The sequence below is a fragment of the Naegleria fowleri genome, assembly GCF_008403515.1.
Source record: "Naegleria fowleri strain ATCC 30894 chromosome Unknown tig51, whole genome shotgun sequence".
In the NCBI taxonomy this organism is placed as follows: domain Eukaryota; phylum Heterolobosea; class Eutetramitea; order Acrasida; family Naegleriidae; genus Naegleria; species Naegleria fowleri.
In genome coordinates this window covers 31,290-45,360 of record NW_025407983.1, presented here as the reverse complement: position 1 = coordinate 45,360, position 14,071 = coordinate 31,290, and the positions used below count along the sequence as shown (strand labels likewise).

At 37.2% G+C, this 14,071-nt stretch overlaps 6 protein-coding genes across 6 annotated transcripts; 3 read left to right on the top strand and 3 right to left on the bottom strand.

Moving 5' to 3' along the window:
- Positions 1–520: 520 nt before the first annotated feature.
- FDP41_006099 (uncharacterized protein) lies at positions 521–2,098 on the top strand (the record flags this gene model as incomplete). The annotated part of the gene is made up of 1 exon (XM_044709696.1): positions 521–2,098. The coding sequence occupies one exon, from the start codon at positions 521–523 to the stop codon at positions 2,096–2,098; it is 1,578 nt and encodes a 525-aa protein (XP_044559338.1).
- A 160-nt stretch (positions 2,099–2,258) lies between these two features.
- On the bottom strand, positions 2,259–3,469 carry FDP41_006098 (uncharacterized protein; the record flags this gene model as incomplete). Its single annotated transcript, XM_044709695.1, has 2 exons — positions 2,259–2,989; positions 3,142–3,469. 2 exons carry the CDS (start codon positions 3,467–3,469, stop codon positions 2,259–2,261), a joined length of 1,059 nt encoding a protein of 352 aa, XP_044559337.1.
- Positions 3,470–3,674: 205 nt separating this feature from the next.
- FDP41_006097 (uncharacterized protein) lies at positions 3,675–6,794 on the top strand (the record flags this gene model as incomplete). Its single annotated transcript, XM_044709694.1, has 2 exons — positions 3,675–6,540; positions 6,637–6,794. 2 exons carry the CDS (start codon positions 3,675–3,677, stop codon positions 6,792–6,794), a joined length of 3,024 nt encoding a protein of 1,007 aa, XP_044559336.1.
- A 166-nt stretch (positions 6,795–6,960) lies between these two features.
- Positions 6,961–8,496, bottom strand: FDP41_006096 (uncharacterized protein; the record flags this gene model as incomplete). The annotated part of the gene is made up of 1 exon (XM_044709693.1): positions 6,961–8,496. The coding sequence occupies one exon, from the start codon at positions 8,494–8,496 to the stop codon at positions 6,961–6,963; it is 1,536 nt and encodes a 511-aa protein (XP_044559335.1).
- Positions 8,497–8,981: 485 nt separating this feature from the next.
- Positions 8,982–10,739, top strand: FDP41_006095 (uncharacterized protein; the record flags this gene model as incomplete). Its single annotated transcript, XM_044709692.1, has 2 exons — positions 8,982–9,285; positions 9,478–10,739. The coding sequence occupies 2 exons, from the start codon at positions 8,982–8,984 to the stop codon at positions 10,737–10,739; spliced, it is 1,566 nt and encodes a 521-aa protein (XP_044559334.1).
- Positions 10,740–10,969: 230 nt separating this feature from the next.
- Positions 10,970–12,124, bottom strand: FDP41_006094 (uncharacterized protein; the record flags this gene model as incomplete). Its single annotated transcript, XM_044709691.1, has 1 exon — positions 10,970–12,124. The coding sequence occupies one exon, from the start codon at positions 12,122–12,124 to the stop codon at positions 10,970–10,972; it is 1,155 nt and encodes a 384-aa protein (XP_044559333.1).
- Between the last annotated feature and the right edge of the window lie 1,947 nt (positions 12,125–14,071).

Genomic DNA, 14,071 nt, shown 5'->3' with positions numbered 1-14,071 from the left:
AACTCCTTGAGGATGAAGAGATTCTCAAGGAAAAACACTTCTTTTCGGTGATGATTTTATCGATACTCACAATCAATGCATTTGTAAGGTATTTCCTTAGATACTTTCCATATGTATGGATGAAAAGAATGGAACGGTTTGTTTGACAGGGCGATATGGCTCACTCCTCGCTTAAGTTCTGGATTTGAATGTGCAATTTCAACTTCATCCAGACAGAACTTTCAACCACCACGTTGAGACTTCCCAAAGGTGAAATTATTGTGTTGTTGTTGTTGTTGTTGTTGTATGATGAATCGCTTCTCGATCTGAACTGTGTTTTCTTGCAAGGTTTACATCAAGACTATTGTTTCGTCAAGAAGAAAAAAACGTTCCTAATTGTTGTTCCGTTGTTCTGCTGAAGTTTCTTTTTCCAAACAATCGCGAAAGGCTTTGTCATCATCATTGATCTTCCGAACCATCATAATAGAATCCAACATCTTTTTGAAACACACACCATAATCCTTTGTGTTGAATCATCATCATGATGACCCGAAGAAGAATTCCTGGACAGACAAAATTTACTCTCCATAAAGATGATCAAGAGAGAGACGAAGTGCAACCTGTTGTTCAGAAATACACCACCACTACGAACAATCCTAAAACAACAACAACATCAACAACAGCAACTAGTACCCCTTCTTTGAAGAACAATAAGGTCTCGGCTGAGACTTCCTCAACAACATCTTCAACTTTGGAATCTCTCCTCCAACAACAACACACGGAAATATTATCTCAAATTAATTTTGCAATGAATGCTTATGGCTCTTCATTGAATGTCATGAAAGAGCACTTTATGAGCATGTTGAATTCATGGAATGAATCCCATGAAACCTTTCGAAAAACCATGATTGAATTGGAAAAGGAAAGAATGAAAACTTTGGATCTGATCTTGAAGCACTCAACAGCTGCTCAATCCGTTTGGTCTGGCACAGCCACAACAGCCAACTTTGCTCCAACTTCCTCATCACCATCACAAACAGCTACTCTGCAAGAGAACGAGAAGAAGGCATCTTCGGAGCCAAAGGCTGCCTCTCAACATCATCCTAACAGCAAGGACAAACAAACCAAACAAACTCCGACAAAAACCAAATCATCACAAACTACGACTGCCGTGCAAAATACCAAAGATGCTTCAACTGTAACTACTGCCTCAACAACCTCAACTAGTACCACACAAACCACGGAACCATCTCCTGCCACTACTAATAGTAAGAATGCAAAAGCTAAGAAAGGTGCTGTTGCCAAAAATAATACTACTTCTGCTACCACCGCTGCTTCTACAAATACCACCACAACAGCCCCAACAGCCACCACTAGTCCCACTACTAGTTCCATCACAGAAATTGTCATTCCACCAACAAAACTCTTTTCACAGTCACACACAGAAGACAAGAGCCTTCGTATCTTTCACTTGAGAGGAGATTCCTCCGAATCGATTAAGGAAGCTGAAAAAGTGTTCAAAAAGCTCTCCCTTCAAAACCAAGTATATGCCTTAAATATTTTGTGGAATGTAAAGGAAGAGAAAGCAACCACACGAGAAGATAATGATACAACTCCAATTGTACAAATGAGATATATTGTTTTGTGTGACGCTACCACTATTTACCTGTACAAGATTGCAAGTAGAGCTGAAATGCAACAAAAAAATCTTCAATATCCCTTGCCTTTGAGCTTGAAATTACTATTAACAAACAACAGATGCTTAAAGGTTGGAAGTGACATTCTTGAGAAGGTCGGCTTTTTATATCATAATTTAAATGAGATCTATGTCAAACCGGTGGCAGAGTTGTTTGAACTGCCTGCCAAGAAGCAATGTACAACATTTTTAGAGTTATTGAGCTCTGAATTGGAAGTGTCCACCCAAACTTTAAACAAGGAATTGAAATGGAATGATTTTTCTGTGGACTACTCACAAGTTTTAAGCGATGCTCAGGCTATCACTGAGGCCAAAAAAGTTTGGATCCAATACAAGGTGTTGGAAAATTCCTTCGCAAACAAGAAACAAGACGGAGAAAATTTACATGCCTATGCTTGCCGAGTGTTAAATGTGCAAAAATAATCTATTCAGTAACGAAGCAATTCAGGTGGTGATAGGAAAATAAAATTAAGGATTTCAGATTTAAATTCGAAAATAAAATTAGGGCTTTAAATCTGTCGAGAATTGCTTGTGGTGATGGGCAAAAATCATGGAAAACACAGAGCTTTTGAAAATTTAAGGGTTATTTCTTTCTGCAAACAACTCCCCAATTATCTTTTTCAAAATAATAATTCTTCACAAATTCAAACTCGAATAGTGTGCGTTGCTCTCCAGAGCTATCATCCATCATAACAGATGCATCTTGCACTAGTTGTTCCAATTCTCCTCTCTTAAATAAATGGTAATATCGTTTGTAAACTTTTTCACCTTCGCTACCTTGTGTCACATTTGGTAAAATATTCATGTTGGAAGAGGAGCTTGTCTCCTGTATAGATGATGGTGCAGATTCAGGTGTTTCTTTCGATGATTTAGTCTTCTTGGAATCAAATTGTTTCTGCAAATGCCATGGAACAAAAACATCCTGTTGTGCATATCGATACGAGGGCGTTGATGTGGTGCCATCTTCTCCTGTTACAGACTTCTTCTTAGGTGCTTGCTCAAATGCCCATACATAAATTAACACTTCTCCACCCTTCTTACAAATTCGAAATAATTCTCGGATGGCTTGCATTCTTCGTTCTCGAGTAGCAAAATGATGAATCACAGCCACGCTAATGACCACATCGAAATATTCTCCTCGAAATGGTAATTGTGTGTTATTAGCAACTAGAACTTCTAAATCGCGATCTCTACAAATTTCTGCCAATCCCAAACTAATGTCTGTTCCAATGAAACAATTGCTGGTGGATGTTTTACTGAGAGAAGTGCCATTGTAAAATTGAATGGTTTCTTTCCATGATTGCATGTATTTTCCTGTAAATGTTGGATAGTATTGAATTGAACAAATGGTGAATAGTCATCATAAAATAAATTATCAGATTAAAATTCATCATAAATTTTAGAAAATTAAATTCAATATAATTCAACATTTGAATATTCATCCTCATATTCTCAAAATAGCATACCATTTCCGCATCCGACATCAGCAAATAAACAATTCTTCTTTCCTAAAATAAATTCATTAATAAACGGCCATCTTGAATATCTCGTATTCGAAAAATGTGGAGCAATTTCATTATAAACATTGGTTACAAATTGTGTTTCAAATTGTTGTAATTGATGAGAATCTCCGATGGCTTCGGAAATGAATGGTTTGGCATCTAATTCATTTTCTGTGGTGTTTCCGCAGCCACTACTACCACCGTTGGTTGTTGTTGTTGTTGAGATGGTTGTGGATGTGATGGTCGATTCATCATCATCGTAAGGCTTCTTGGAAGATGATGAAGAAATCATTTTTTTTTGCAAAGTCGTTTTCAACAAGTGTTTCTTTTTGAACATCCTTTGCTTTTCATGTGACAATGAAAGGTTTATAATATAATTATATTGGTTCGAATATTCTGCGAATTCATACTCAGTTTTGTTAGCAAATGCTGATATTCGGGTGACATGGAGTAATTTCCGAAAATCGAGTTCACTTTCAAAAAAATTGACACTTGTCATGACTCATCACAGTGGTCATCCCAACCCTAAAAACAACAACAATAACAACAACAGTAAAACCATACGATTTCTCTCGTCATCGACGAACCATCATCATCCAACTCATTCAACCACTTTGGGTAACGAAGGTGGTGGTTCTTCAGCGTTGTCACAACGGAATTCTCACAACAACATCCAAACAACAACCACAACAACAAATTCTTCTCAATCACAACCAATAACCACATCCCTATCATCTCCATCATCGCCATCATCATTCAATTCGGTCTCCCATTCAACAAGTTGTAAAAACTCAAAAAACACCATGTTGTCTCCAAGTAATAATAATAATAATTTGAATAATAATTTGAATATTAATTTGAATAATAATAATAACAATTCAAATGTGGTAACAAGAACAGCATCATCACCAACATCCTCGTCTACATCGATGGGAGTGAGTACTCGAAAATTCTCTCTAAATCGAGAAGTTTTTATCAACAACAACAATAATTCTTCTTCTTTGACAAATTCAAGTGTTAGTTCTGCCTTGACCACCAATTCACAACCACAGCCATCCATTCCGTCCAATCATTCACAAAACAACAATACATTTTCTTGGAATTTTGCAGATCGAAGACCAAATTCATCCTCAGGAGACTCTCCTTCGACCAACCACACGACCAACACCACGACTTCCAATAACAACTCAATTTTGTATTTAAATTTGGACGAAAACATTTCATCTTCCTCGATGAACGAGCATCAGAGACCTATTAATCATCAACGAAATCGAAACAAGGGGAGTGGAGGAATTTCTGAATATTCTTTTACAGTCGATGATTTGTTACAGACCTCTCCGACTATTCATTGTTGTCATCATCATTCACATAGTAATAGTTTTGGAAGTAGCAGTGGTGGAAACCATGCTGGAGGAGGAGCATCGACGATTACAGTGGTGGGTGTTTCATCATCTTTGGCTCACACTTCCAATTCGTCATCTTCTGGTGATAGTCAAAATATTTTGACAAATGACATGGAAGCACCCTTGACAGAATTTATTAATTTAGACTTGACTTCGATATTACCACATCAGAAATTACTTCGATTCTTCCTTCGAAATAATCAAAGTTATTTTACCAATGCGTCACAAATGGGCAAACATAGTCCTGTCATTGCTCAAGAAATGTCCTTGCAACAACACGATTTATTTGGAAATTTGAATGTTGGAGGTGACTATTATTCTGACATTTCCATTCGATTTGTTCCATCAGGAAGAGAAATTCATGCTCACAAATTCATGTTATCCATGTATAGCCCTGTTCTTGCTGCCATGTTTAATTCACAATGGAAAGATTCACAACAAAATGTTATTGAAATTGTGACAGAATTATCAGGTCTGTCCAACGAACATGGATCTTCCTATGAGGATATTGATGACGAGCAATTATTTGTTGAAATGATTCTATGCATGTATAGTGGACAAGTGTATCAAATTGAGCAACATTTGGTTGTTCCTTTATTAGAAATTTCAGACAAGTATCAATTCACAGAATTGTGTCGAGCATGTGAAGAGTATTTAAGAGTCCATTTGAATGAACATAATTGCATTTCATTGCTCTACTTGTCAGGAGGAAGTGGAATTGGCACCACAACGAGCACTTCACCCAATACGAATGCAAACATGAATACGATTGGAACTCGAGATGATGTGAATAACAACTCGAAGGTACTTGTCAACAATCATTCGTCATCATCATCCACATTGACGAGTGAAAACAATTCACAACAAAACATGAATTCAAACAATTCTACATTTGGCACAATTAATAACAGTGCCAATATTTACCACACAAAGAAAGTGAACTCGATTGGAAAATTTGAGAGACTCAGAGAACGAGCTCTCACCTACATTGACACTCATTTTGAAAAAGTTTCAAAAACAAAATCTTTTTTATTCCTCGACTTGGAAACACTCGTTTTCCTCTTAGGAAGGGGAGAACTACGTGTGGATAGTGAGGATATTATTTTGGATGCCATTTTAAGATGGTGTGAAGGAGATTTAGAGCAGAGAAGAGAATTTTTATTTACCACTTTATTGGAACAAGTTCGATTGTATCACTTGTCACCCAATCGATTGGCTCATCTCGGAGAAGTTTTGGAAAAATTTACAAACCCAAGACCTACCAGTCACAGCAGCAATGTCACTATCACGATTGATCAATCTTCAAGTGACGATACACAACATGAAATTGGTTCATCATCGACTCATCACTCAACCGTTGATCCAACCATCATGAATTGGATGAATCGTATCATTAATGCCATGTCCTTTCAATTGTCACAATCGTTGGGATTTCAATTATCTACAAAAATGCAACAAAAAATTGCCATCGAATCTCCACCAAGAAAGAGAGCTACTCAGGACATTACCCGAATTTCGTCGCTCCTCTCTCAGGAACAATTTTTACAAATTCTCGAATGGATTAATGAACAAGGAAAACTTGGACTCGTCAAAGACCTCTCCGAACGAGAATGGCTTGTTTTATATAGAGGTTCTAAAGACGGTTTCAATGGAAAATCATTTCATCAAAAATGTGATGGAAAAGGTCCAACGTTTACCGTGATTAAAACAGATAAGGGATTCATGTTTGGTGGATTTACAAGCAAAAGTTGGCACAGTGGAAATACTGACGAGAGTGACGAGAGTGCATTCTTGTTCTCGCTTTATAATCCATATTTGAATAACAAGATGACTCGATTTAAGATTAAGAGTGGAATGAGCGCAGCTATTGGATGCTATGCAAATTTTGGAGTCATATTTGGAGGTGGACGAGATTTAATTATTTATGGGGATTGTAATATTAATAATTCGAGTCATTGTGGTAAGTTTGAACTTTACCATTATTTTGTCATCTGAAAATGATATCATTTTAATGAACATAATGTCATGGTGGTACATGTTATGATGAAAATATTAGAATTCTTTGGACATACCTACCAATTACCCAATCTATCTGGAGTGTATTATGGATCTTTGAAGAGTAAGACCTTTTTCAATGGAACTGAACAATTTAGAGTGAGTGACATTGAAGTGTTTGGACTTGTACCAAGTAATAAGGACTCGAGAAAGAAATAAATTTATCGTACACGCTGCACAAATTGTAGGTACATATTTGACATGCGTTATGAATATAAATGAGGATTTTTATGGAATTTACCATCACCTAGATGACCAAACAAATTTCTTTTAAAAATTACAGCATCACACTTAATCTTATGTATTGACAGCAACAGAGGTCTGTTTACTGCTTTCGTGGTTGAGTTTTGAGGGACATGCTATATAACTCATCCTCACTCTTTGGTCTGTAGGTTTCAATGGCCATTTGCAACTCTTCTTTCATGACGAATGAATATTCTCTTCCTTGGAATCTTAAAATATTGAACATGATGGCATATTGATTGATGGCCTTAAAGAAATTCAATTTTCCGTCAATTAACGTTGGATTACCATCGTCTGTGAATACCAAGTCTCGAAGGTAAATTCCCAGATATGGAGTGGTGGGTTCGCCATCAGCATATGCCTTATCCATGGCATCTCTGAGAATTCTCTGATTGTTGTCTGTGGAAACAAATTTACAAATATCTTCGTATTGTTTTGTGGCTTTTTCGTCAAGCATGCCCCATGTGTCAGTGAGACGTGAGACTGATGATGATACAAACGAACTGTAGATGGCCATGACCATGTTGAAGCTGTTCATGTCGCGCAATATTTCACACGTCTTGAAAAGATTTTCAAGAATTTTCTTTCGTGACATTATATTAGGCTCGCTCACAATCTGATGCACACAAAAATTGCTAATCTTGTTGAAGAGTGTGGTGACATTGATAATATTGGGAGCCATGTAACGCTTCTTGTCCTTATTCCACGATTGACCAAGCATTTCTGTGAATTTTATCTTGTTGTAGATGCTATGATCGAGTAAGGTAAGTGTTTCTGCAACTTCCCTTGGTTCCAGTTTCAATAAGGAGACTTGTTTTACGTCTGTTGTGGTAGCAGAAGAGGTGTTTTTTGGCGTTGAGGGTTGTCCTTTTCTTGATTCAGGCGAAGAGTCAAGGTTCGTTGTGGCTGCACCTGGAGAGAACGGAGAAGAGGAGCCTTCTTGTGAGGCAGTCTGTAACTTTTTTTCTTCCAGTTGCTGTTGTTCCCAATGAGGTAGGCGAGAGGAAGTTTTCATGGCATTCAGTATTTTCTTTGCAATGAATGAAGCCACACTCTCCATCATTCGAGAAGTACAAAAATTGGTTAATTGACGAACCATCTTGTCGTCAAAATCGAAATAATACTTTTCGACCCAGTCCAGTAATAATTTTGCAACGGAGAGTTGAATATTACTTCGAACATCGATGTTGTAATGCATTTCATCGGGAGAAACTTGTTCTCCCATGATTTGGGTAAACGGTGATGGAGTATTGGCGGTTGCAGTGGATGGTGACATCGAAGCAAGTGAGGACGAAGATATAGCCAAAGGCAAAAAGGCAGAAGAGGGTGAAGATGGCATGATCGTTTCGGGAGTGGTAGATTGAGAAGAGAGCATGGGAACATCAAATCTCTCAATGAGCTTTTGCAATATAATTTTAGGCTTGACAAATCCACGATAGCACCACCAAAACACCGATGAAAGGAATGGTTCTGATCTCTTCTCATCGGTCATTAATAGGATGAGCCGATTAAGGCTCACATATTTCGGAACGTTATAAGGATAAAGCTTGGGCATGGGCGATTTGACATAATTAATCGATTCAATACAGGCTGGTGGTTCATCATAAATCGGAATCATTTGCTGAATGGGAAGAGTGAATTTTGAATTGAAAGCTGTTGAATATATAAGAAAATGATGATGATGATGATTAAGGAAGAAGATATTGTCATGGCATATGTAAATGGTTAAAGGAATTTCAATTTTCAAACAGGTTGAATCGTGGTGATAGAGAAAGCAGTTTGAAATCATGATCGGTTGCCGTTTCATAGAACATTGCTCAGTACCAAACTACTTACTCTCTTCTCGATTGAACACCAATAATTTATCTCCATTGGCAAATGTAATGATTTTATGTGGCCTTAAAGGAGTCGGTGGTTTGCCATCATACAGTTTACTGTAGTATTCATTCACAATTTCAACACAGTGTTGAGGCCTCAAATCAGACTCCTTTAAATTCAACACGATAGGAGTGAATCCCGATATTCTAATGTACAGCAACATGTGTTTCTGGATTGTTAATTGCTAAAAAATTGAAAAAGTAATTTTTTTTTCATCACAAAAAAATGAGCGAATCCGCAGACGAACAAAAACTTTCTGCCTTTGAAGTGCCGGATGCTTTTGCAATTGTAGAAGAAGGCATTTATCGGAGCTCAATTCCAAAACATGAAAAACAATTTCAATTCATCAAAACCCTCCGATTAAAAACCATACTCTTCCTATCGCAAGAAATAATTTTGAAATCATTTCTTACGTTTTTGGAGGAAGAACAAATTGAAATCATTGAACTTGGATTGCTCATTTCGCATCGTATATTGAGCGGAGGAGTCAAGAATAATCATGTCATTGCGGCGAATGGGCAAGTCAAACGTAAGTGATGGTTGTGAGTGTGGAAGAAATGTATTCGAACAAATTATTGCCTTCGATTTATAATGCCGATTCTTATTCAATTGATTTGCCCGAAATTATTGTCTCTCTTTTTCGAACTTTTGATACTTTAAAACTGGAAAATATTCTAATGTGACATTTACTTTTTGATACATTTATATACATATACTTTAGCAAGAACACTTGTTTCTGCATCAACGCCACCACCTCAGAGCTCATTACCCAATTTCCAACTTGCAACAACTGTTCATTCTTCTGCCACGACTGCTACCACTCAAATTTCTTCCAACTTGAACAATCTTCCATCATCATCTTCAACAGCAGCAACAACAACCACTACACCTTCCTCTACGACTTCCACCAATTCAGCATCGAGCAATGCTCCGATGAATCCTTCAAAATCATCATCTTCCGCAATTCATGTTCCGCCTGTGTTACAAATCAAGAATAACATGTCACTCAATGTCTTGAATACATCCCTCTCCAAATCACTCTATTCCGATGAAATTTACAATACCAAACATTGTACAGATGAGCTTATCAAAGAAGCTCTTGAAATTTTAATGAACAAGAAATATCATCCGATTATGGTGGTGTGTTCTAGTGGTATCCATCTCACAGGAACAGTTATTGGATGCATGAGAAAGTTACAAGATTGGTCTCTCACCTCAATTTTCACAGAATATGAATGTTTTGCTGGAAATAATGCTCGTCACAATGACCAACAATTTATTGAAATGTTTGACACAGATTTAACGACCTTACCAACTGAGGAATCAGGAAATCTTCCTCAATGGTTTATTGAGCATAAACAAATGAAGCAACAAGAGGAGCAAGAATATGAAGAAATGATGAGACAATTACTCATCAAGAAGCAAACGCCTCAACAACAGATACGACAGCAATCTGGTGCAGCCTCAGCAGCAACAACAACCTCTAGGGCACACTCGCCGTCCGGTCAGTCTTTCTCGGCATCACACGTCTTAACGGGAGAGTCAGGTCATGCCTCACATCATCCTCTTCATCACACGCGAACTCCGAGTATACCACTTTCTGGATTGGATTTAGAAAGTTCTGTTCCAATGCTTAATCAGCCAACAAGCAGCACCACAACAGGTCATTCACACACCTCTATTTCTCTCTCTCGATCTTCTACTCTCAGCGGTATCAGTAAAATTGGAAAGACAAACTCCAATGATAACATTCATGGAATTAGTGCAAGCCAATTGTCACAACAGCAACCCTTGACGACGCAAGATGGCACGGATCATCATCATGCACAACAGCAACCACAACATGCTGTGGAAACTCAAAGTAGCAGCAACACTCCCTTTAAATATACCTTTCAGAGGTATTTATTGGATAGGCATTGTCCTCTAATTAGTGAAAAATCGACTTATTCATCTTCGAGTGTAATAGAGGATGAGGATGATTAGGCGGTGTATATTGGTGTCAATATGTTCGAAATAATGAAAATTAACATTGAAAGTTATTTCCACTGTTGTACAAAATTTATTTATTGATACTAGTAAACGGGAGTGCTATTGAGGCTTGTAAGCGATTGGCTGACAATTTTAACATTTGCATTGTCTCAGAATACGAACTTGTAATTGTTCGATTTAAATCATTTCAAAATATTGCAATACTTTTCCTTGATGCATCAAATTTAAATATCTTTCGGTATCTCATCAAAATCAGCAGCATGCATGTCAAGTGATGATGTCTTATCTAACACAAACCAGATATCATGTTCTTTTCGTTTCTTTGTTGGATGAGAGGTAGGTTTAGCCAATCTCTTACAAATTAAAACCGTTTTTTCAATCGGATGACTGGGAAGAAGTAAACTAGGGTGATATCTTTGAAAGGAGGAATGTTTAAATTTGAACACTGCACTTGTAGGAGAGACGACCTTGCTTGAAAATCCATTTAAAGAATCTTCCTTCCTCAAAGAAACAGTGTCGTCTGGATTCAATTCGAGCATATTGTCACAATTTGGAAAATTCGCTCTCTTAGCTTCACATGTGGTAAAATAAAATTGATTTTTCACCAAAATCCAAATCGAATTTCTTCTCGTTAACTCTTTCTGAGAAAGAGCGTCCATGATGGCTTTTAAACTGAATCGAATGTATTCCTTTTTTGGGAAGAACAGCTTTCCCGAAACCAAATAAACAGCACTCATCGCTTTGTTAATTTTCTCTCGATGTTGAGCATTAGGTGCTGAAAATATATCAAATTTCAAACATGTGAATGCTTTTTCCTTGTTGTGAATATAGGTAAGAAGTCTCGACAGATGACTATGTTCCAAATCCCTCACATGTTGCAAAGGATGTTGTCTAATGTGCTCCAAAAGTGATGCATGTTGTAGCCACGTGGGTGTAAATACTCTCAAAGCAGCATGTGGTGACGAGGAATGCACAGATAGAGCTCGAGGAGAGACCTCCTCCTTCTCCTGCTCAGTGAGGATGGATGCTTTCTTTGCGTCGTAATCATTTGGTGCCACAACAACCTGTTGTGATGAGCAAGAAGAAGAAGAAGAATGGTCCTCTTGGGAGAGAACTCCTCCTCCTCTTTCAAGCTCCTTACTGTATTGCCAATCATGAGGAGGAAGAAATGGTGCATGTGCCAAACAATCGACGAGCTCCAGCATGTAATCACTCTCTCTCGCTTCATCCAAACAGCATGTGAATGGATGATCCAAGAAAGGAGATACATTGGGTGAGAATGTGTTCATCTGTAAAAGAGGAGATGGTATGGAAGATGGACATGAGAACAGGCACAACGGTGTTTCGTTGGTCCGTGAATGAACGTCGTCGTTCTTCATTTGTTGCGTGACGTGAGAATTTATATTTTTTTGGTTGTGCTCTGCGTGACTGACGAGTTAGTAGTTAAATGTTAAAGCAAGCCAAATCAAAACAATTTAACTTTCGGTCTCCCTTTTGTGGTCACCGAATAAGACAGGAAGGATCATTGGAGAAAAGAAATTATGGGAACGGACACAGCTGATTCGTCACACCACAACTTGGAAATGGATATGCGTAATCTCTCAACATCAAAAGAAGAAAACTGACAATCAACAAAAGTCAGAGAAAGTATGAATTGTACTGCTTGAGTCTTTGGAAGTCTTTTTAAATCCGTTTTGTTTTTTAATTATGAAGTGTTTTGTGAAGGATTGGAACCAAGCCGCTTTTCTATTTACGTCGATGGATGATTTTGGTTAAGCGTTCGTTTAACTCTGGTTGGCTTGTTTCAAATTATATTCGAAACTGAAATGCGCTTTGTCCAAAATGTCTGAGTTTTGAATTCAAAACTGTGGTCAACAAGTCCTAACTTTTTGAAACGTAACGTGTCTGTCTTCACCACTCATCGGCTGACGAGAGATTAGGATCAAGAATTTTCCTAGCTCCCATGTTGTGAACTGAACAGACCTGTCTTCACATATAATGCAAAGAAAGGACGATGCTTACAGGCAGAATTGGTTATCATAAGACACAAATTTCCTTTTATGAAAACATCCTTCACCTTAGAGAGAATATAAAAGTAGATGGAGATAAAATTGCCAATAATAATATCATATTTATTTCCCCAAACAAACACTATTATAACAATACTTCATTCTTTTTTGATATAATTCACCACTACTATCATGCAAAACAAAACCATTGCATTTGAGAGCTTTCATCACAAGTTCTGAATCTTTCTCTTGTTCTTTGCTTGATTGCTTTTAATACAATTCCTTGATCACGTTGTATCCTTAGCAGGTGAGCAAGACCATCTTGTCTTACAGCTGTCAGTACTACCTCTCTGTCATTCTTCAACTCACCTGATGCAAATCTAAGAGAATATCCATTTTGATTGGCAGCATTTAACATAAATTCTTTGTCTCTTTTCAATTTATCAGACACATATATTTCAATGCATGATAATTCTTTTTAACAGTCAGTAATGTAATATCTCGATCATTCTTTAACTCAACAGAAGCAAAATTTAATGGGAAATTATCAAAACTCAGTGGGCGATTACAATTTCTGACTGCATTCAAAACAATTTATTTAATCAAAAGAATTCAAGTGAGAAAATTTTGGAATATTACTCTCAATAATAATGAAATGACGATCTAAAAGTAAGTACTTTTCTACGAATTGAAGTGCTTTCTTATTTTGTTTGATTGCTTCCAATGCAATTTCCTTGTCCATTGCCAAATTACCACCATCATAATTCTGCTTATAGTTCCACTATTTTGACTGATTAAGTTCAATACAATTCAATTTTAAGTTGCATTGGACGTATATAGTTCAATGCTTCACCATTTTGCTTGACAGCAGCCAAAACTATTTCTTTCGTTTGTAAAATTCAAGGGTAAAGCCAATCCATTCTGTTGAACCATCTCTAAAGCAAAATCCATGCCATTCTAATTTCTGATGATGAAACGTATTTCCATGCTTGTGGAAACTGCTTTACAGCTGCAAGTGTCACTTCTTTATCATTTCGAATGTTTTCTGTGAGGTCTACAAAGGTTATTTCAAATTGAATTTTTTTTAAAATTAAAATCCAAAAAAAATAGCCTTTCATCAGTCCTTCGCCATCATTCAACAACATGTTTAACACAACAACAATTTGCCGAATGGCAGCCCGTTATTCCAAATCTCAAATTCGATACATCCGAGAGACTAGAATTCTTCAAAAATCGAGAGACGAACAGAAGAAAGCCATGCAAAAGAGATATTTCCCTCCACAAGAGCCAACATGGCACAAGAAGCCATCATGGAAG